This window comes from Heterodontus francisci, chromosome 9 (genome assembly GCF_036365525.1).
Source record: "Heterodontus francisci isolate sHetFra1 chromosome 9, sHetFra1.hap1, whole genome shotgun sequence".
NCBI classification, from domain to species: domain Eukaryota; kingdom Metazoa; phylum Chordata; class Chondrichthyes; order Heterodontiformes; family Heterodontidae; genus Heterodontus; species Heterodontus francisci.
In genome coordinates this window covers 2,349,910-2,371,166 of record NC_090379.1, presented here as the reverse complement: position 1 = coordinate 2,371,166, position 21,257 = coordinate 2,349,910, and the positions used below count along the sequence as shown (strand labels likewise).

General features: G+C 50.2%; 1 protein-coding gene across 9 annotated transcripts in view; it reads left to right on the top strand.

Annotated features, from left to right (window-relative positions):
* LOC137373538 (jun dimerization protein 2-like) overlaps positions 1-21,257 on the top strand; it is a 90,773-nt gene that overhangs the window by 53,247 nt on the left and 16,269 nt on the right. For 6 of the 9 annotated variants that reach the window (XM_068038430.1, XM_068038432.1, XM_068038431.1 and 3 more), the window contains 2 exons: positions 4,846-5,090; positions 13,504-13,611. In XM_068038430.1, coding sequence (XP_067894531.1) covers positions 4,846-5,090; positions 13,504-13,611 — 353 coding nt within the window. Of the gene's footprint in view, positions 1-1,308; positions 1,490-4,845; positions 5,091-13,503; positions 13,612-21,257 lie in introns of all 9 variants that reach the window. The other 3 variants (XM_068038438.1, XM_068038436.1, XM_068038437.1) reach the window with 1 other exon arrangement.

The following is a 21,257-nucleotide window of genomic DNA, read 5'->3' as shown; positions in this document are numbered from 1 at the left end:
CTTTGTTGCACTCCCTCTATGGCAATAATATCCTATTTCTGATATGGAACTTGTGTCTTCTCCTGTCAAGACAGACACAAAATATTTGTTCAATGTCTCTGTCATTTCCTCATTCCCCATGATGATTTCTCCTGTCTCTGTTTCTAAGGGACCAACGTTTACTTTAGCTATTCTCTTCCTTTTTATATACCTAGAAAAGCTCTTACAATCTGTTTTTATATTATTGGCTAGTTTACTCTCATGTTCTATTTTTTCTTTTTTATCTACTTTTTAGTGGCCCTTTGCTGGTTTATAAAACACTCCCAATCCTCAGGCTTGCTACCCTTTTTTTAACAACATTGCAAGCTTCGTCTTTTGATCTAATACTATCCTTAACTTCCTGATTGAGCCAAGGATGGGTCTTTCTTGCTGATTTTTTGTTTTTCAAAGGAATGTATTTTTATTGAATATTTTGAATTGCTTCTTTTAAAGGTTTCTCACTGTTCATTTACCGCCATACCTTTTAGTCAATTTACCCAATTTACCGTAGTCCGTTCACCTGTCGTGCCTACATAATTGGCTTTGTTTGTGATTGGAGTATGTCACTTTCAAACTTAACATGAAATTCAATGGTATTATGATCACTATTTCCCAGTGGATCTTTTACTACAACATTGCTAATTAACCCTGCTTCATTACACAATGCTAGATCTAAGATAGCTTTATCCCTAGTTGGCTCCACAACATATTGCTCCAAGAAACTGTCCCGAAAACATTCTACAAACTCATCTTCTAGACCACTCCTGCTAATTTCATTGTCCCAGTCTATATGAAGATTTAAGTCCCCCACAGAAATTGTACATCAGCAAATAAGGTCATTGAAGGGAATAGAAGCACAAAAATGAAATTAAAGGTTATATTTCTGAATGCTCGAAGCATCTGCAATAAGAAAGATGAACTAGTGGCACAAATAGAAGTACATGATTTAGATCTAATCACCATTACAGAGACATGGTTACATGGTGATCAAGGTTGGAAAATAAATATTCCAGGGGACACAATACTTCAGAAAGACAGACAGAATAGCAAAGGAGGAGGGGTAGCACTGATGGTGAAGGATGAATAAGGGCATTAGTGAGAAAGGATCTGACCTCAGAAGATCATGAAGTAGAATCAGTATGGGTGGAAGTGACTTGCTCCAATTACATTGCCTTTGTTACAAGCTACAATAACTTTTTGTTTAATGCTCTGTCCAATGGTCCAAGGGGGGGCCTATAAACTACTGCCACCAGTGTTTTCTGATTCTTGCTATTCCTTATTTTTTACTAGGTTTGGAGATAGATCAATAGGGAAGCAGTGGCAGACATTTAAGGGGATATTTCAGAATACTCAGAATAAGTATATTCCTACTACAAAGAAAAATTCTAAGGGGAGGACCCACCATCCGTGGTTAACTAAAGAAGTTAAGGAAAGCATCAAACTTGAGGAAAAAGCATATAATTGTGCAAAGGTGAGTGGCAGGTCATACGATTGGTCAGAATATAAAGAACAGCAGAGAATGACTAAAAGGTTAATCAGGAGAAAGAAATTAGAGTATGAGAGGAAGCTAGCTAGAAATGTAAAAACAGCAAGAGTTTCTACAGGTATTTAAAAAGGATAAGAGTAAGTAAAGTGAGTGTTGGTCCTCTAGAGAGAGAGAATGGGGAATGAATAGTAAATAATAAGGAACTGGTGGTTACATTGAACAATTATTTTGCTTCTGTCTTCATTATAGAGGATACAAAAAAACATTCCAGTAATAGCTGTAAATCAGGAGGTGGAAGGAAAAGAGGAACTTGGTGAAATTACTATCACCAGGGAAGTGGTACTGACCAAACTGATGGAGCTGCGGGCTGACAAGTCCCTGGGTCCTGATGGACTTCATCCTAGGGTCCTAAAAGAAGTGGCTAGTGAGGTAGTAGATGCATTGGTGTTAATCTTTCAAAATTCTCTAGATTCTGGAAATGTTCCATTAGACTGGAAAGTAGCAAATATAACCCCTCTATTCAAGAATGGGGGGAGGCAGAAAACAGGCAACTAAAGGCCAGTTAGCTTGACGTCTGTCAAAGAACAAAGAACAGTTGAGCACAGGAACAGGCCATTCGGCCCTCCAAGCCTGCACCGATCTTGATGGCGGTCTAAACTAAAACCTTCTGCACTTCCGGGGTCCGTATCCCTCTATTCCCATCCTATTCATGTATTTGTCAAGATGCCTCTTAAACGTCGTATCGTACCTGCTTCCACCACCTCCCCGGCAGCAAGTTCCAGGCACTCACCACCCTCTGTGTAAAGAACTTGCCTCGCACATCCCCTCTAAACTTTGCCCCTCTCACCTTAAACCTATGTCCCCTAGTAACTGACTCTTCCACCCTGGGAAAAAGCTTCTGACTATCCACTCTGTCCATGCCACTCATAACTTTGTAAACCTCTATCATGTCACCCCTCCACCTCCGTCGTTCCAGTGAAAACAATCCGAGTTTATCCAACCTCTCCTCATAGCTAATGCCCTCCAGACCAGGCAACATCCTGGTAAACCTCCTCTGTACCCTCTCCAAAGCCTCCACATCCTTCTGGTAGTGTGGCGACCAGAATTGCACGCAATATTCTAAGTGTGGCCTAACGAAGGTTCTGTACAGCTGCAACATGACTTGCCAATTTTTATACTCTATGCCCCCAATGTCATGGGGAAGGTGTTAGAATCGATCATTAAGGAGGTTGTAGCTGGGCACTTAGAAAAACTCAAGGTAATCGGGAATAGTCAGCATAGCTTTGTGAAAGGGAAATCACGTTTAATCAATTTATTGGAATTCTTTGAAGGAGTATCATGCGCTGTAGATAAAAGGGAGCCCGGTGACGTACTGTACTTGTCAAATGCCTTCTGGAAATCCAAGGTGCCACATAAAAGGTTAATACACAAAGTAGGAGCTCATGATATAGGGGGTAACATATTAACATGGATAGAAGATTGACTGGCTGGCAGAAAACAGAGGATGCATAAATGGGCCCTTTTCTTATTGGCAGGATGTGCCGAGTGGAGTCCCGCAGGGGCCTGTGCTGCGGCCTCAACTTTGTACAATTTTTATCAATGAATTAGATGAGGGGAGTGATGGCATGGCAGCTAAATTTGCAAATGACACAAAGATAGTTAGAAAGTATGTTGTGAAGAGGACATACGGAGGTTGCAGACCGATATAGATAGGTTGAGTGAGTGGGCAAAAATCTGGCAGATGGAGTATAATGTGGAAAAATATGAAGTTGTTCACTTTGGCACGAAGAATAAAAAAGCAGAGTATTACTTAAAAGAACAACCGCAGAATTTCGAGGTGCCGAGGGATCTAGGTGTTCTAGTGCATGAGTCACAAAAAATTAGTATATCAGTAGAGCAAGTAATGGAATGCTGTCCTTTGTTACAAGAGGAATTGAAAATCAAAGTAAGGATGCTATCTTCAGTTATACAGGGAATTGGTGAGACCACATCTTGAATACTGTGTGCAGTTTCTGAGTCCTTATTTAAGGAAGGATGTAAATGCTTTGGAGGTGGTTCAGAGGAGGTTTACTAGATTGATACCTGGAATGAGCGGGTTGTCTTATGAGGAAAGGTTGGACAGACTGGGCTTGTTTTCACTGGAGTTTAGAAGAGTGAGGGGAGACTTGATTGAAGTTTATAAGATCCTGAACGGTCTTGACAAGGTGGATGTGGAAAGGATGTTTCCTCTTGTGGGTGAGTGGGGGGCACGGTTTTAAAATTCGGGATCGCCCTTTTAGGACAAAGATGAGAAATTTTTTCTCAGAGGGTTGTGCGACTTTGGAACTCTCTGCTTCAGAAGGTGGTGGAGGTGGGGTCATTGAATATTTTTAAGGTGGAGATAGATAGATTCTTGTTAGGCAAGGGAGTCAAAGGTTATCGGGGGTAGATGGGAGTGTGGAATGTGAAACACAAACAGATCAGCGTGATCTTATTGAATGGCGGAGCAGGCTAGAGGGGCCGAATGGCCTACTTCTGCTCCTAATTCATATGTTTGTATGCACTGCAGCAACTCACCAAGGCTCCTTAGACAGCACCTTCCAAACCCGCGACCTCTACCAACTAGAAGGACAAGGGCAGCAATTACATGGGAACACCACCACCTGCAAGTTCCCCTCCTAGTCACACACCATCCTGACCTGGAACTATATCGCTGTTCCTTCACTGTCGCTGGGTCAAAATCCTGGAACTCCCTTCCTAACAGCACTGTGGGTGTACCTACCCCACATGGACTGCAGTGGTTCAAGAAGGCAGCTCACCACCACCTTCTCAAGGGCAATTAGGGATGGGCAATAAATACTGGCCTGGCCAGTGACACCCACATCGCAGAAACAAATGAAAAACTTGAGTTTGTACACACTGTCCCTTCCTGCCACACTCTCTGATTATCATTACCCTTATTGCTATCTTGCTCTCTTGCCTTCTCCTCTTTAAATTATCACATCTTCCCTCACTTGATCCTTTGCCCCTACTATTTAGCTTAAAGCCTTCTCTACTGCCCTTGTTATACAACTCGCCAGAATACTGGTCCCAGCACAGTTCAGGCATAGACCGTCCCAACAGTACATCTTTCCCCAGTACTGGTGCCAGTGCCCCATGAATCGAAACCCAATCCATTTATGTAGCAGCTTCCATGATCTCCGGATGCCCCAAGCTGCTTCACAAAGAATGAAGTAGTTTTGAAGTGCAGTTAGTGTAATGTAGGTTAATGAGGTCCTCTGGTTACTGAGGTAGTTATCGTTTATAGTAAATTAAGGTTTGTCTTTTTCTGTGGCCTCTAACATAACCTCTGTCTACGACAGGCGTTCGGAGACGGTCCGAAACACGTGCATTGTATTTTCTGGAGATGATGCCCGGACAGATCCCAGATCCCTCCCTAAATGCGGGATCTCTCCCAGTCATTGAAACACTAATGGGAATGCCCACAGACACACTAACCACAGAGGAGCTGAAATTCACAGATCTCCGGCACGTGAGTGGGATAATCTCACCTCTGCACTTCCTCGGAGTGAAGTACAGCAAACGGCAACAGACAGTGAAGAGTGAGGTGAGATCTTAGTTCATATTGCAAAAGCCTGGCTGGCAGACGATCTAGAGGATGACAAAGAATGATTCGACTGTAATAAAAGCAAAATACTGCAGATGTTGGAATTCTGAAATAAAAACAAAGTGCTGGAAATACTCAGCAGGTCTGGCAGCATCTGTGGAGAGAGAAGCAGAGTTAACGTTTCAGGCCTGTGTCCTTACATCAGAACTGGCAAAGGTTAGATAAGAAATGGGTTTTAAGCAAGTGAAGGGGGTTGGTGGGGAAGGGTTAGTGAGGAAGAGAACAAAAGGGAAGGTGTGTGCTAGGGTAGAAGAGATTAAATAACAAAGCTGTCCTAGGAGAAAGGCAAAGAGTGTGATAATGCTTGTGGACGACAAAGCTTTATGCCAGAGAGAGTGTTAATAACAGAATAATGAGCAGCTCTGTCTATATAAAAAAACAGGCATATGGTTAAAAAATAAATATTTTAAGAAAGGCCAGTCATGCTCTGAAGTTATTGAACTCATTATTCAGTCTGGAAGGCTGTAGAGTGCCTAATTGAAAGATCAGGTGCTGCTCCTCGAGCTTGCATTGATGTTCACTGGAACACTGGAGCAGGCCAAAGATAGAAATGTGGGCATGAGAGCAGGAGGGTGTGTTGAAGTGGCAAGCAACCGGAAGCTCGGAGTCCTGCTTGCTTGACTGAGCGGAGATGTTCCGCAAAGTGGTCACCCAATCTGCATTTGGTCTCCCCGGTGTAGAGGAGCCCGCACTGTGAGCAGCGAATACAGTATACTAAATTGAAAGAAGTACAAGTAAATCGCTGCTTCACCAGGAAGGAATGTTTGGGGCCTTGGATAGTGAGGAGAGAGGAGGTAAATGGGCAGGTATTACACCTCCTGCGATTGCAGGGGAAGGTGCCATGGGACAGGGACAAAGTGGTGGGAGTAATGGAGGAGTGGACCAGGGCTTCAGAGGGAACGATCCCTTCGGAATGCTGACAGGAGGAGAAGGGAAGATTTCTTTAATGGTGGCATCACGCTGGAGGTGGCGAAAATGGCGGAGGATGATCCTTTGGACATGGAGGCTGATGGGATGGAAAGTGAGGACAAGGGGAACCCTGTCACGGTTCTGGGAGGGAGTGGAAGGGGTGAGGGTAGAGGTGCGGGAAATGTTTAATTCACTGCTACTTCTTTTCCAGGAATGCCTACCTTGAAGCAGTTCTGCTCTTCTCTCTGATGGGATTTCTGTTTCTCTGTTTTACCTTGTTCACCTTCATTGCTTTCTACCCCCCCCACGACCCCTTCACTTAATACCTAATTTTTTTCTAATATTTGCCAGTTCTCGTGAAAGGTCACTGACCTGAAACGTTAACTCTGTTTCTCTCTCCACAGATGCTGCCAGATCTGCTGAGTATTTCCAGCACTTTCTGTTTTTATTCATTCTACTGTCTCGTTTCGTCAATGAGCTCAGGACACGGGCAAACAGCGAGGGAGCTTTACTCTGTATCTAACCCCCGTTTTTTTTTCACCCAGGCCCCTTTTATATATATTTTTTATGTCGAGGGGGCCTTTATTCCTCAGGCCCCCTTTATATACACACTTATATTTTTAAAATAACTTTATTAAAACCAGATAAATAAACAAAAAACTCAAATTAAAATGCCATTCTCGGCGTTGACAATGCACTCCAGTCCCTGCGGTGCCCACCGGTCGCGGAAGGCCTCAAGCGTACCGGCGGACACCGCATGCTCCTTTTCCAGGGACACCCGGGCGCGAACGTAACCGCGGAAGAGGGGCAGGCAATCGGGGAGGACGGACCCCCCGACGGCCCGCAACCTGGACCTGTGAATTGCCACCTTGGCCAGGCCCAGGAGCAGACCGACGAGGAGATCCTCCTCCCGGCCCAAGCCCCTCCGCACCGGGTGCCCAAAGATCAGGAGCGTGGGACTGAAGTGCAGCCAGAATTTGAGGAGCAGCCCCTTCAGATACTCAAATAGGGGCTGCAACCTCGCACACTCCGTATAAATGTGGAACACGGACTCGTCCAGGCCGCAGAAAGTACAGGTGGCCTGGGAGTCCGTGAACCTACTTAAAAGCCTATTGCACGGGACTGCTCTGTGCAGCACCCTCCACCCCAGGTCCCCGATGTAAAGGGGGAAGACTCCCGCGTAGAGAGACCTCCATCGGGGTTTCCCCTCGCCGCCAGATGGCAACGCGGACCGCCAGGGCGTGTCCGGCCGGCTGACGAGGGCGAGGAAGTGGAGAGTGTGCAGGAGCAGCCCGTACAGGAAACCCCTCCGCGCCGATTGGAATGGCACGGAGGGCATTTCCGAGAGGTGGCTCGGGTTGTGCGGGACCGGCTCCCGAGGAGGGTTTCGGGGCCTGGGTCCGATGAGCAGTTCCGGCCGAGCGGGTGTCAGCTCGGCCGGGATCGCTCCGCACTCCCGAGCCCCCTCGCCACCCGCAGTGAGGGGCGTCCCGGGGGTTTCGGCTACTCCTCCGCCCGCCGGACCGTCCCCGGAGTCGGCCGCCCAGACAGCCGAGGCGCTCTCCTCCACCGGTGGGGGAGCGCCCTGACTGGAGGCGACCATGTTCCAGACTCGGAAAAGATCCCGGTAAAAGACAGGCAACTCACACAGAGAGGCGCGGCTAACGGTCTCAACCGGGAGCTGCGTGTCGTCTTGAAGGCAGTGACACTGGCAGAAAAAATACGTCGCCAGCGCACACCATCTGGGAGGACGCTCGACGTACAGGTATCTCTGCAGGGTCCGAAGCCGGAGAGTCGCAGCCTGGGTGCAGACGCACACCAGCGACTGACCGCCCTCCTCGATTGGGAGACTCAGGACCGCGGCAGAGACCCAGTGTTTCCTCTTGCCCCAGAAGAAATCGACGAGTTTCTTCTGGATCTTGGTGGCGAATACAGGGGGCGGGGCCAAAGTGACCAACCGGTACCACAGCATGGAGGCCACCAGTTGGTTTATGACCAACGCTCGGCCCCTGTAGGAAAGCACTCGGAGCAGTCCTGTCCAGCGCCCCAGCCGAGCGGTGACTTTCGCCTCCAACTCCTGCCAGTTTGCTGGCCAGGCTTCCTCAGCGGGGCTAAGGTGGACTCCCAGATAGAGGAGGTGCGTGGTGCTCCACGCAAAAGGTGTCATCTCCTCCGGCAGGGAATCCACCCGCCACTGACCAACCAGGAGTCCGGAACATTTCTCCCAATTGATCCTCGCGGAGGACGCGGCAGAAAAGGTCTGCTGGCAGTCGCGCATCCTCCGCAAGTCTACGGGATCTGTGATTGCGAGGAGCACGTCATCGGCGTAAGCTGAGAGGACGACCCGCATGGCCGGCTCGCGCAGAGCCAATCCCGTCAACCTCCTGCGAAGCAAGCACAGGAAGGGCTCCACGCAGATGGTATACAATTGGCCGGACATGGGGCACCCCTGACGCACTCCTCTCCCAAATCGAAGGGGCGCCGTCAAGGACCCGTTAACTTTGACTAGACACTCTGCGGCGGCGTATAAAAGTCGGACCCGGGCCACGAAATGCGGCCCGAGTCCGAAAGCGCGCAGAGTCCCGAAAAGGTAATCGTAATCCACCCTGTCGAAAGCCTTCTCCTGATCGAGGGAGAGAAAGGCGACCGACTGACCAGTCCTCTGGGAAAGATGGATCAGGTCCCGGACCAGGTGGATGTTGTCCTGGATGGACCGGCCCGGGACCGTGTAGGACTGGTCGGGGTGGATCATGTGGGCCAGCACGGAGCCCAGGCGGGTAGACATAGCCCGGGCAAAGATCTTATAATCCGTGCTGAGGAGGGAGACCGGACGCCAGTTTTTAAGCAGGCGGAGATCGCCCCTCTTCGGCAGCAGGACGATGACCGCCCTGCGCCACGAGAGGGCCATCTCCCCGGTCGCCAGGCTTTCCCCCAGGACCCGCGCGTAATCGTCCCCCAGGACGTCCCAGAACGCCCTGAGGAACTCCACGGTCAACCCATCCAGCCCTGGGGATTTGCCCCCCGAGAGCTGGTGGAGGGCGCCAGTCAGCTCCGCCAACGTGAGCGGAGCCTCCAATCCTTCGGCGCCCTCCGGGCTGACCTGCGGCAGGTCCTTCCACAAAACTCTGCGCGCATCCTCGCTGGACGGATCCGGAGAGAACAACGCACTGTAATACGTCCGGACCAGGAGGCCCATTCCCTCCGGATCCGTGATGGAGGATCCGTCGTCGGCCAGCAGCTCGACGAGCTGCTTACGGACCCCCCGCCATTTTTCCAGCGAGTAGAAGAAGGGTGAGGCGCGGTCCAAATCTTCCAGGATCTGGATCCGCGACCTCACGTACACGCCTCGGGACCCTATGAGCTGCAGGTTCCTCAGCGCGCCCTTCTTCTCTTTGTACGCCTGCCACAGGGCCGGGTCCGCGACGGCATGACCGAGGCGGGATTCCAAGTCGAGCACCTCCCTCTCAAGGCGCCCGACCTCGGCTTCCCGCCTCTTGGTCGACCCCTTCGCGTACTCCTGACAGAAGACGCGGATGTGAGTCTTGCCCACATCCCACCATAGCCTCAAGGAGGGGAAGCCCCCCTGCTTCCTTCTCCAGTCGGCCCAGAATCGACAGAACGAGTCCCGAAATCGCACGTCCTCCAGCAGCCGGTTGTTAAAGTGCCAGTACGCAGACCCCGCCCGCGTGCGGAGCGGAGTGAACTCCGCCCACACCAGGCGGTGGTCCGAGCACGGCACCAGCCGCATGGAGGCCGCCGAGACACGGGAGACGTACACCTGCGAAATGTAGAGGCGGTCGATTCGCGACCCCCCTCCTCCAGACCTCCACGTGAAGGCGCTGGAGTCGGGATGGAGATTCCGCCAGACGTCCACCAAGTTAAGGGAGCTGATCAGTCCCCTCAACTTCTCCACCGACGCTTGGCCGCGCTGGGGACCGGAGCGATCCCCCACCTCGAGGGTGCAGTTAAAATCCCCCCCGAGGATGATGCACTCGCCGCTATCGATGGAGCTCAAGAGAGCGGACACTTCTTCAAAGAAGCGCGCTTGCAAAGCGCCAGGCCTGGGCGCGTACACGTTCACAAAGTGGAGCGGCACGCTACCCAGGCGAACGGCGAGGTGGAGCAAGCGGCCCGGCACTAGCTCCTTGACCCCCAAGATCTCCGGCTGAAAAGTCGGGGCCAACAAGATAGCCACCCCACTAGAAATAGGGGTGAGGTGACTCATGTAGACCCCACCCTGCCACTCCAGGAGCCAGGTGGCTTCGTCTCCCGGAACGGTGTGGGTTTCCTGCAGAAAGCTCACCGCGTATCTCCCTTCCCTGAGGACTGAGAGATTGTGAAATCTGCGGTGAGCCCCTCTGCTGCCGTTGATGTTGAGGCTGGCTATGGTTATCTTCATGTCAAAGGTACGTAAAACCCGTCACCAACAGCTCACTGTGAGGAGGGAGTGGAAGTGCACCTGGCCCTCCACTCCCCCAGCAACCCATTGAGGAACACATTAAAACGGCGCCTCTCAACCAGTTTCACGTCCGCGCGCTTGCCCGCTATCTTAAGGGCGGCACGGACGGACTGGATGATCAGCGCCAGATTCGACCAACGGTCGAGGGCCAGCTGAACTTTATTGCGGCAACCTCTGCAAGCCGCGAGGAAATCCCGGAGTTCCGCCGTGGGGATGAGAGGAGATTCGGTGGGAGGCACGAGGGACTCCACCACCTCACTGGCGATGGAATCAAGATCATCCTCTGTGCCCCGCACCGAATCCCCATCCTCCTCCGGGTCGTCACCGCCAGCGCCAGCTGGTCCCGCCTCCGTCACGATCCCACCCCCAGGATCGATGGCAGAGGAGTCCTCTCTGGGTTCTATTGTGAAACTGGAGCCTGTAGGCACCAGCGGTTCAGGACCCCCCTCCACCTCCATCCCCAGGCCAATGACTGGTCCAGGGGAGACAGAAGTTCCGGACTCCGGGAAACCAGCCGGAGCCGAGACTGGAGGCGGCGAGAGGAGGCCATCTCCCGCTCCGCCAGCACCCACAGGCCCAGCAGATGGGGCAGCATTCTCAGTTATAACTGGGTCGGGTGTCTCCTGGTTGGTGGTGGACTCCGGCTGGGAGGCCCGACCCTCTGGGGCCTCGCCCTCCCCTTCATTCAGGACACCCGACCCAGTAGCAGTGGCGGAATGGGCGGTTTCCCCAGGCTCCCCCACCACAAGCAGGGCCCCACTTACTCCTTCAGGAGGGGCCTCACGTACCGGGGCCATCCCCTCCCCTCCATCCTGAGGAATAGGGAGCACCTGCCCGGACTTTGCAGCCTTGGTGGTGGCGGTAGGGGGCGCCTGAGGACCAGAAACAGGAGGCAGCTCCCCTCCAACAGATGGGCCCTGCACCTCAGGGCCCTGTGTTATTTCTGTGGAGGGGTGCCTTCTCCTCTTTTTCGCACTTGGGCGCGGAGACTCAGAGACCTCCATGTCATCAGAGGCCTCCGCCTCCGCACCCTTTTTTCCTTTTTTAGTCACCCTGGGCCTGTGCCCAGCCCTGGGACAGGTGGATTCCATGGGAATGGGCTTTGGGCTGAGCTCAGGCTCGGGTTGAGTCAAAGTGTCCAGGGGACGCGCCTCACGATGTTTCTTTTTTCCCCGCGTCTTCCTTCCGCTCGGACGGACGCTCCCCTCCCCGCCAGAGGCTGTGAAAACCACAGCCTCCGGAACCGACTGAGCGGTGTCTGTTGGATGTGCGGGGGGAGTGGGAGGAGGTGCTGTGGAACCACTCTGGGCCGCCGAGGTGGAGCTGGCGGCCGGGAGGTTGGGGCAGTTCTTCCGAACATGCCCCACCCCCTTGCAGACGTGGCACCGCGCCCCGTCCGAGGTCCAAAAGACGCGGTAGGCCGTCCCCTGGAACTCCACATTAAATTGGCCCTCCGTGTCCTCCTCCCGCGCCAGCTGCATAAATAACTGGCGGCGGAAGGAGTAGACATGTTGGAGGCTGTGCTCCCGAAGACCAAGCCGGACTGGGGTGATCCCCGACCTCACCTCCCCCAGATGGTGCAGGTGGGGGAGGAGGAGCTCACTGGGAATGAAGGGTGGGACGTTGGACAACATTATCCGATGCGCAGTGGCCCCCAGAGGGTCCACTGGCAGGAAGGTCCCCCCCACAGTGAGCCCTTTACTCAGGGCCAGGGACACCGCCCGCTCGGTCTTCAAAAAGAACACAGCCTTCCCATACATCTTTGAGGCCGCAACAATGGCCGAGGGGCCGACAACCACGGCCATTGCCTTAACGCAGGCCTCAATAGACATGTTGGGGTGGGGATAGCTCTTCACCCCATGGCTGCATGTCAATAATTTAAAGGGTGACGGGGCCACGTGGGCAGCCACAGAAGCTGCAGCTGCGTAGGTAGTAGAGGGCCCCGCCACCGGTGATGAAGGGCTTGCCATGGGTCCAAGAGCTAAACCCACCCCAAATTGTGGACTTGCACACCAAATATCAGCGATTTAACTGAAAATATTGAATGTGTAGTAAAGACAAACAAACAAACAACAGATTAGTGGAGAGGCTGAGGTAATAGAGGAGAGGCAAGGGCAGGCTGGAAGGGATGACTTGCTTTCTGGAGGTGGTGCTCACAGTACACTTAAAACAGTCTTTGAAGTTGGTCTTCCGGTCTTCTGGTTGGGGGAGTCGTCTTCACCTGGGTCAGCTGAAGCTGCCCAGGCACTATCTATCCCCTTCCGTCTGTTTAGCTGGGCAGCTTCAGCTGACCCAGGCTTGGCAATTGGGGTGGGGAGGGAGCTTTCCTGTGTGCTTTTGCAGCAGCACAGATTCCTGTTGAATTGGCAGCCCCACCCCTTGTTGTTCCAGCCACTTGTTCCTCCCCCAACAGTCCAAAGTAAATTACTGGTGTTCAGCACCCACCTCCAGACAAAGCCTTGTTTCCAACAAAAAAAGAATGTCACTTTCTTCTCTTTTAAAGGTGATTGTTGTTGGAGTTTTCCTCTACTTGTTTGTAGAAGCTCTCCCTTGCTCAGTGTAGCTCCTCTCTCCACCTCTGCAACCTCCAACTGCCACCAGCACTGTCAGCTGCACCTCGTTGATGCACTCAGGCTCCCAAATCAGTGGGCAGCCAATCCCAGTGCTGTACCTGTCCTGGGAGTGTTTGATGGGACAGTGTAGAGGGAGCGTTACTCTGTATTTAACCAGTAGGAGTGTTTGCATTGTTTTGCGGTGCGATTTGTTGAGGTGAAGGGCTGTATATTTTGCTTCCAGGAGTAAATATTTTTGCAGGGATTACTATTATTTGATCATATTTTTAAAAACAAATCTTGCAAATTTTAAAACTATAATGTGGAGACACATGATGCTTTTTTTGGCACAGATATGATGGGCTGAATAGCCTCTCTCTGTGATGTAAGATTCTATGTGGAGGAGAGATGCTTACCTTTAAAATCTCTTCAGACAGATCAGGAGGATGACGAACGGCGGAAACGAAGGAGGGAGAAGAATAAAGTGGCAGCAGCTCGATGCAGAAATAAGAAGAAAGAGAGAACGGAGTTCCTGCAGAAGGTGAGCACTCAGCAGCAGTTTACTGCCAGTCTGCCACTTGATGTTTCCACAGGTAGCAGTTTACTGCCAGTCTGTTACTTGACGTTTCCACAGGTAGCAGTTTACTGCCAGTCTGTTACTTGACGTTTCCACAGGTAGCAGTTTACTGCCAGTCTGTTACTTGACGTTTCCACAGGTAGCGGTTTACTGCCAGTCTGTTACTTGACGTTTCCACAGGTAGCAGTTTACTGCCAGTCTGTTACTTGACGTTTCCACAGGTAGCAGTTTACTGCCAGTCTGTTACTTGACGTTTCCACAGGTAGCAGTTTACTGCCAGTCTGTTACTTGACGTTTCCACAGGTAGCGGTTTACTGCCAGTCTGTTACTTGACGTTTCCACAGGTAGCAGTTTACTGCCAGTCTGTTACTTGACATTTCCACAGGTAGCGGTTTACTGCCAGTCTGTTACTTGACATTTCCACAGTCAGCAGTTTACTGCCAGTCTGTTACTTGACGTTTCCACAGGTAGCAGTTTACTGCCAGTCTGCCGCTTGACATTTCCACAGTCAGCAGTTTACTGCCAGTCTGTTACTTGACGTTTCCACAGGTAGCGGTTGACTGCCAGTCTGTTACTTGACGTTTCCACAGGTAGCAGTTTACTGCCAGTCTGTTACTTGACGTTTCCACAGGTAGCGGTTTACTGCCAGTCTGCCGCTTGACGTTTCCACAGGTAGCAGTTTACTGCCAGTCTGTTACTTGACGTTTCCACAGGTAGCAGTTTACTGCCAGTCTGTTACTTGACGTTTCCACAGGTAGCAGTTTACTGCCACTTGACGTTTCCACAGGTAGCAGTTTACTGCCAGTCTGTTACTTGACGTTTCCACAGGTAGCAGTTTACTGCCAGTCTGTTACTTGACGTTTCCACAGGCAGCAGTTTACTGCCAGTCTGTTACTTGACGTTTCCACAGTCAGCAGTTTACCGCCAGTCTGTTCCTTGACGTTTCCACAGGTAGCAGTTTACTGCCAGTCTGTTACTTGACGTTTCCACAGGTAGCGGTTTACTGCCAGTCTGTTACTTGACGTTTCCACAGGTAGCAGTTTACTGCCAGTCTGTTAATTGACATTTCCACAGGTAGCGGTTTACTGCCAGTCTGTTACTTGACATTTCCACAGTCAGCAGTTTACTGCCAGTCTGTTACTTGACGTTTCCACAGGTAGCGGTTTACTGCCAGTCTGCCGCTTGACATTTCCACAGTCAGCAGTTTACTGAAAGTCTGTTACTTGACGTTTCCACAGGTAGCGGTTGACTGCCAGTCTGTTACTTGACGTTTCCACAGGTAGCAGTTTACTGCCAGTCTGTTACTTGACGTTTCCACAGGTAGCGGTTTACTGCCAGTCTGTTACTTGACGTTTCCACAGGTAGCAGTTTACTGCCAGTCTGTTACTTGACGTTTCCACAGGTAGCAGTTTACTGCCAGTCTGTTACTTGACGTTTCCACAGGTAGCAGTTTACTGCCAGTCTGCCACTTGACGTTTCCACAGGTAGCAGTTTACTGCCAGTCTGTTACTTGACGTTTCCACAGGTAGCAGTTTACTGCCAGTCTGTTACTTGACGTTTCCACAGGTAGCAGTTTACTGCCAGTCTGTTACTTGACGTTTCCACAGGTAGCGGTTTACTGCCAGTCTGTTACTTGACGTTTCCACAGGTAGCAGTTTACTGCCAGTCTGTTACTTGACATTTCCACAGGTAGCGGTTTACTGCCAGTCTGTTACTTGACATTTCCACAGTCAGCAGTTTACTGCCAGTCTGTTACTTGACGTTTCCACAGGTAGCAGTTTACTGCCAGTCTGCCGCTTGACATTTCCACAGTCAGCAGTTTACTGCCAGTCTGTTACTTGACGTTTCCACAGGTAGCGGTTGACTGCCAGTCTGTTACTTGACGTTTCCACAGGTAGCGGTTTACTGCCAGTCTGCCGCTTGACGTTTCCACAGGTAGCAGTTTACTGCCAGTCTGTTACTTGACGTTTCCACAGGTAGCAGTTTACTGCCAGTCTGTTACTTGACGTTTCCACAGGTAGCAGTTTACTGCCAGTCTGTTACTTGACGTTTCCACAGGTAGCAGTTTACTGCCACTTGACGTTTCCACAGGTAGCAGTTTACTGCCAGTCTGTTACTTGACGTTTCCACAGGTAGCAGTTTACTGCCAGTCTGTTACTTGACGTTTCCACAGGCAGCAGTTTACTGCCAGTCTGTTACTTGACGTTTCCACAGTCAGCAGTTTACCGCCAGTCTGTTCCTTGACGTTTCCACAGGTAGCAGTTTACTGCCAGTCTGTTACTTGACGTTTCCACAGGTAGCGGTTTACTGCCAGTCTGTTACTTGACGTTTCCACAGGTAGCAGTTTACTGCCAGTCTGTTAATTGACATTTCCACAGGTAGCGGTTTACTGCCAGTCTGTTACTTGACATTTCCACAGTCAGCAGTTTACTGCCCGTCTGTTACTTGACGTTTCCACAGGTAGCGGTTTACTGCCAGTCTGCCGCTTGACATTTCCACAGTCAGCAGTTTACTGCCAGTCTGTTACTTGACGTTTCCACAGGTAGCAGTTTACTGCCAGTCTGTTACTTGACGTTTCCACAGGTAGCGGTTTACTGCCAGTCTGTTACTTGACGTTTCCACAGGTAGCAGTTTACTGCCAGTCTGTTAATTGACATTTCCACAGGTAGCAGTTTACTGCCAGTCTGCCACTTGACGTTTCCACAGGTAGCAGTTTACTGCCAGTCTGTTACTTGACGTTTCCACAGGTAGCAGTTTACTGCCAGTCTGTTACTTGACGTTTCCACAGGTAGCAGTTTACTGCCAGTCTGTTACTTGACGTTTCCACAGGTAGCGGTTTACTGCCAGTCTGTTACTTGACGTTTCCACAGGTAGCAGTTTACTGCCAGTCTGTTACTTGACATTTCCACAGGTAGCGGTTTACTGCCAGTCTGTTACTTGACATTTCCACAGTCAGCAGTTTACTGCCAGTCTGTTACTTGACGTTTCCACAGGTAGCAGTTTACTGCCAGTCTGCCGCTTGACATTTCCACAGTCAGCAGTTTACTGCCAGTCTGTTACTTGACGTTTCCACAGGTAGCGGTTGACTGCCAGTCTGTTACTTGACGTTTCCACAGGTAGCAGTTTACTGCCAGTCTGTTACTTGACGTTTCCACAGGTAGCGGTTTACTGCCAGTCTGCCGCTTGACGTTTCCACAGGTAGCAGTTTACTGCCAGTCTGTTACTTGACGTTTCCACAGGTAGCAGTTTACTGCCAGTCTGTTACTTGACGTTTCCACAGGTAGCAGTTTACTGCCAGTCTGTTACTTGACGTTTCCACAGGTAGCAGTTTACTGCCACTTGACGTTTCCACAGGTAGCAGTTTACTGCCAGTCTGTTACTTGACGTTTCCACAGGTAGCAGTTTACTGCCAGTCTGTTACTTGACGTTTCCACAGGCAGCAGTTTACTGCCAGTCTGTTACTTGACGTTTCCACAGTCAGCAGTTTACCGCCAGTCTGTTCCTTGACGTTTCCACAGGTAGCAGTTTACTGCCAGTCTGTTACTTGACGTTTCCACAGGTAGCGGTTTAATGCCAGTCTGTTACTTGACGTTTCCACAGGTAGCAGTTTACTGCCAGTCTGTTAATTGACATTTCCACAGGTAGCGGTTTACTGCCAGTCTGTTACTTGACATTTCCACAGTCAGCAGTTTACTGCCAGTCTGTTACTTGACGTTTCCACAGGTAGCGGTTTACTGCCAGTCTGCCGCTTGACATTTCCACAGTCAGCAGTTTACTGCCAGTCTGTTACTTGACGTTTCCACAGGTAGCGGTTGACTGCCAGTCTGTTACTTGACGTTTCCACAGGTAGCAGTTTACTGCCAGTCTGTTACTTGACGTTTCCACAGGTAGCGGTTTACTGCCAGTCTGCCGCTTGACGTTTCCACAGTCAGCGGTTTACTGCCAGTCTGTTACTTGACGTTTCCACAGGTAGCAGTTTACTGCCAGTCTGTTACTTGACATTTCCACAGCGAGCAGTTTACTGCCAGTCTGTTACTTGACGTTTCCACAGTCAGCAGTTTACTGCCAGTCTGTTACTTGACGTTTCCACAGGTAGCAGTTTACTGCCAGTCTGTTACTTGACGTTTCCACAGGTAGCAGTTTACTGCCAGTCTGTTACTTGACGTTTCCACAGGTAGCAATTTACTGCCAGTCTGTTACTTGACGTTTTCACAGGTAGCAGTTTACTGCCAGTCTGTTACTTGACGTTTCCACAGGTAGCAGTTTACTGCCAGTCTGTTACTTGACGTTTCCACAGGTAGCAGTTTACTGCCAGTCTGTTACTTGACGTTTCCACAGGTAGCAGTTTACTGCCAGTCTGTTACTTGACGTTTCCACAGGTAGCAGTTTACTGCCAGTCTGTTACTTGACGTTTCCACAGGTAGCAGTTTACTGCCAGTCTGTTACTTGACGTTTCCACAGGTAGCAGTTTACTGCCAATCTGTTACTTGACGTTTCCACAGATAGCAGTTTACTGCCAGTCTGTTACTTGACGTTTCCACAGGTAGCCGTTTACTGCCAGTCTGCCGCTTGACGTTTCCACAGGTAGCAGTTTACTGCCAGTCTGTTACTTGACGTTTCCACAGGTAGCAGTTTACCGCCAGTCTGTTACTTGACGTTTCCACAGGTAGCAGTTTACTGCCAGTCTGTTACTTGACGTTTCCACAGGTAGCGGTTTACTGCCAGTCTGTTACTTGACGTTTCCACAGGTAGCCGTTTACTGCCAGTCTGCCGCTTGACGTTTCCACAGTCAGCAGTTTACTGCCAGTCTGTTACTTGACGTTTCCACAGGTAGCGGTTTACTGCCAGTCTGTTACTTGACGTTTCCACAGGTAGCAGTTTACTGCCAGTCTGTTACTTGACGTTTCCACAGGTAGCGGTTTACTGCCAGTCTGCCGCTTGACGTTTCCACAGTCAGCGGTTTACTGCCAGTCTGTTACTTGACGTTTCCACAGGTAGCAGTTTACTGCCAGTCTGTTACTTGACGTTTCCACAGGGAGCAGTTTACTGCCAGTCTGTTACTTGATGTTTCCACAGTCAGCAGTTTACTGCCAGTCTGTTACTTGACGTTTCCACAGGTAGCAGTTTACTGCCAGTCTGTTACTTGATGTTTCCACAGGTAGCAGTTTACTGCCAGTCTGTTACTTGACGTTTCCACAGGTAGCAGTTTACTGCCAGTCTGTTACTTGACGTTTCCACAGGTAGCAATTTACTGCCAGTCTGTTACTTGACGTTTTCACAGGTAGCAGTTTACTGCCAGTCTGTTACTTGACGTTTCCACAGGTAGCAGTTTACTGCCAGTCTGTTACTTGACGTTTCCACAGGTAGCAGTTTACTGCCAGTCTGTTACTTGACGTTTCCACAGGTAGCCGTTTACTGCCAGTCTGCCGCTTGACGTTTCCACAGGTAGCAGTTTACTGCCAGTCTGTTACTTGACGTTTCCACAGTCAGCGGTTTACTGCCAGTCTGTTACTTGACGTTTCCACAGGTAGCAGTTTACTGCCAGTCTGTTACTTGACGTTTCCACAGGTAGCAGTTTACTGCCAGTCTGTTACTTGACGTTTCCACAGGTAGCCGTTTACTGCCAGTCTGCCGCTTGACGTTTCCACAGGTAGCAGTTTACTGCCAGTCTGTTACTTGACATTTCCACAGGTAGCAGTTTACTGCCAGTCTGTTACTTGACGTTTCCACAGGTAGCAGTTTACTGCCAGTCTGTTACTTGACGTTTCCACAGGTAGCAGTTTACTGCCAGTCTGTTACTTGACGTTTCCACAGTCAGCGGTTTACTGCCAGTCTGTTACTTGACGTTTCCACAGGTAGCAGTTTACTGCCAGTCTGTTACTTGACGTTTCCACAGGTAGCAGTTTACTGCCAGTCTGCCACTTGACGTTTCCACAGGTAGCAGTTTACTGCCAGTCTGCCACTTGACGTTTCCACAGTCAGCGGTTTACTGCCAGTCTGTTACTTGACATTTCCACAGGTAGCAGTTTACTGCCAGTCTGTTACTTGACGTTTCCACAGGTAGCAGTTTACTGCCAGTCTGTTACTTGATGTTTCCACAGGTAGCCGTTTACTGCCAGTCTGCCGCTTGACGTTTCCACAGGTAGCAGTTTACTGCCAGTCTGTTACTTGACGTTTCCACAGTCAGCGGTTTACTGCCAGTCTGTTACTTGACGTTTCCACAGGTAGCAGTTTACTGCCAGTCTGTTACTTGACGTTTCCACAGGTAGCAGTTTACTGCCAGTCTGTTACTTGACGTTTCCACAGGTAGCAGTTTCCTGCCAGTCTGTTACTTGACGTTTCCACAGGTAGCAGTTTACTGCCAGTCTGCCACTTGACATTTCCACAGTCAGCGGTTTACTGCCAGTCTGTTACTTGACATTTCCACAGGTAGCAGTTTACTACCAGTCTGTTACTTGACGTTTCCACAGGTAGCAGTTTACTGCCAGTCTGTTACTTGACGTTTCCACAGGTAGCCGTTTACTGCCAGTCTGCCGCTTGACGTTTCCACAGGTAGCAGTTTACTGCCAGTCTGTTACTTGACGTTTCCACAGGTAGCCGTTTACTGCCAGTCTGCCGCTTGACGTTTCCACAGGTAGCAGTTTACTGCCAGTCTGTTACTTGACGTTTCCACAGTCAGCGGTTTACTGCCAGTCTGTTACTTGACATTTCCACAGGTAGCAGTTTACTGCCAGTCTGTTACTTGACGTTTCCACAGGTAGCAGTTTACTGCCAGTCTGTTACTTGACGTTTCCACAGGTAGCAGTTTCCTGCCAGTCTGTTACTTGACGTTTCCACAGGTAGCAGTTTACTGCCAGTCTGCCACTTGACATTTCCACAGTCAGCGGTTTACTGCCAGTCTGTTACTTGACATTTCCACAGGTAGCAGTTTACTGCCAGTCTGTTACTTGACGTTTCCACAGGTAGCAGTTTACTGCCAGTCTGTTACTTGACGTTTCCACAGGTAGCCGTTTACTGCCAGTCTGCCGCTTGACGTTTCCACAGGTAGCAGTTTACTGCCAGTCTGTTACTTGATGTTTCCACAGTCAGCGGTTTACTGCCAGTCTGTTACTTGACATTTCCACAGGTAGCAGTTTACTGCCAGTCTGTTACTTGACGTTTCCACAGGTAGCAGTTTACTGCCAGTCTGTTACTTGACGTTTCCACAGGTAGCCGTTTACTGCCAGTCTGTTACTTGACGTTTCCACAGTCAGCAGTTTACTGCTAGTCTGTTACTTGACGTTTCCACAGTCAGCAGTTTACTGCCAGTCTGTTACTTGACGTTTCCACAGTCAGCAGTTTACTGCCAGTCTGTTACTTGACGTTTCCACAGGTAGCAGTTTACTGCCAGTCTGTTACTTGACGTTTCCACAGTCAGCAGTTTACTGCCAGTCTGTTACTTGACGTTTCCACAGGTAGCGGTTTACTGCCAGTCTGTTACTTGACGTTTCCACAGTCAGCGGTTTACTGCCAGTCTGTTACTTGACGTTTCCACAGGTAGCAGTTTACTGCCAGTCTGTTACTTGACGTTTCCACAGGTAGCAGTTTACTGCCAGTCTGTTACTTGACGT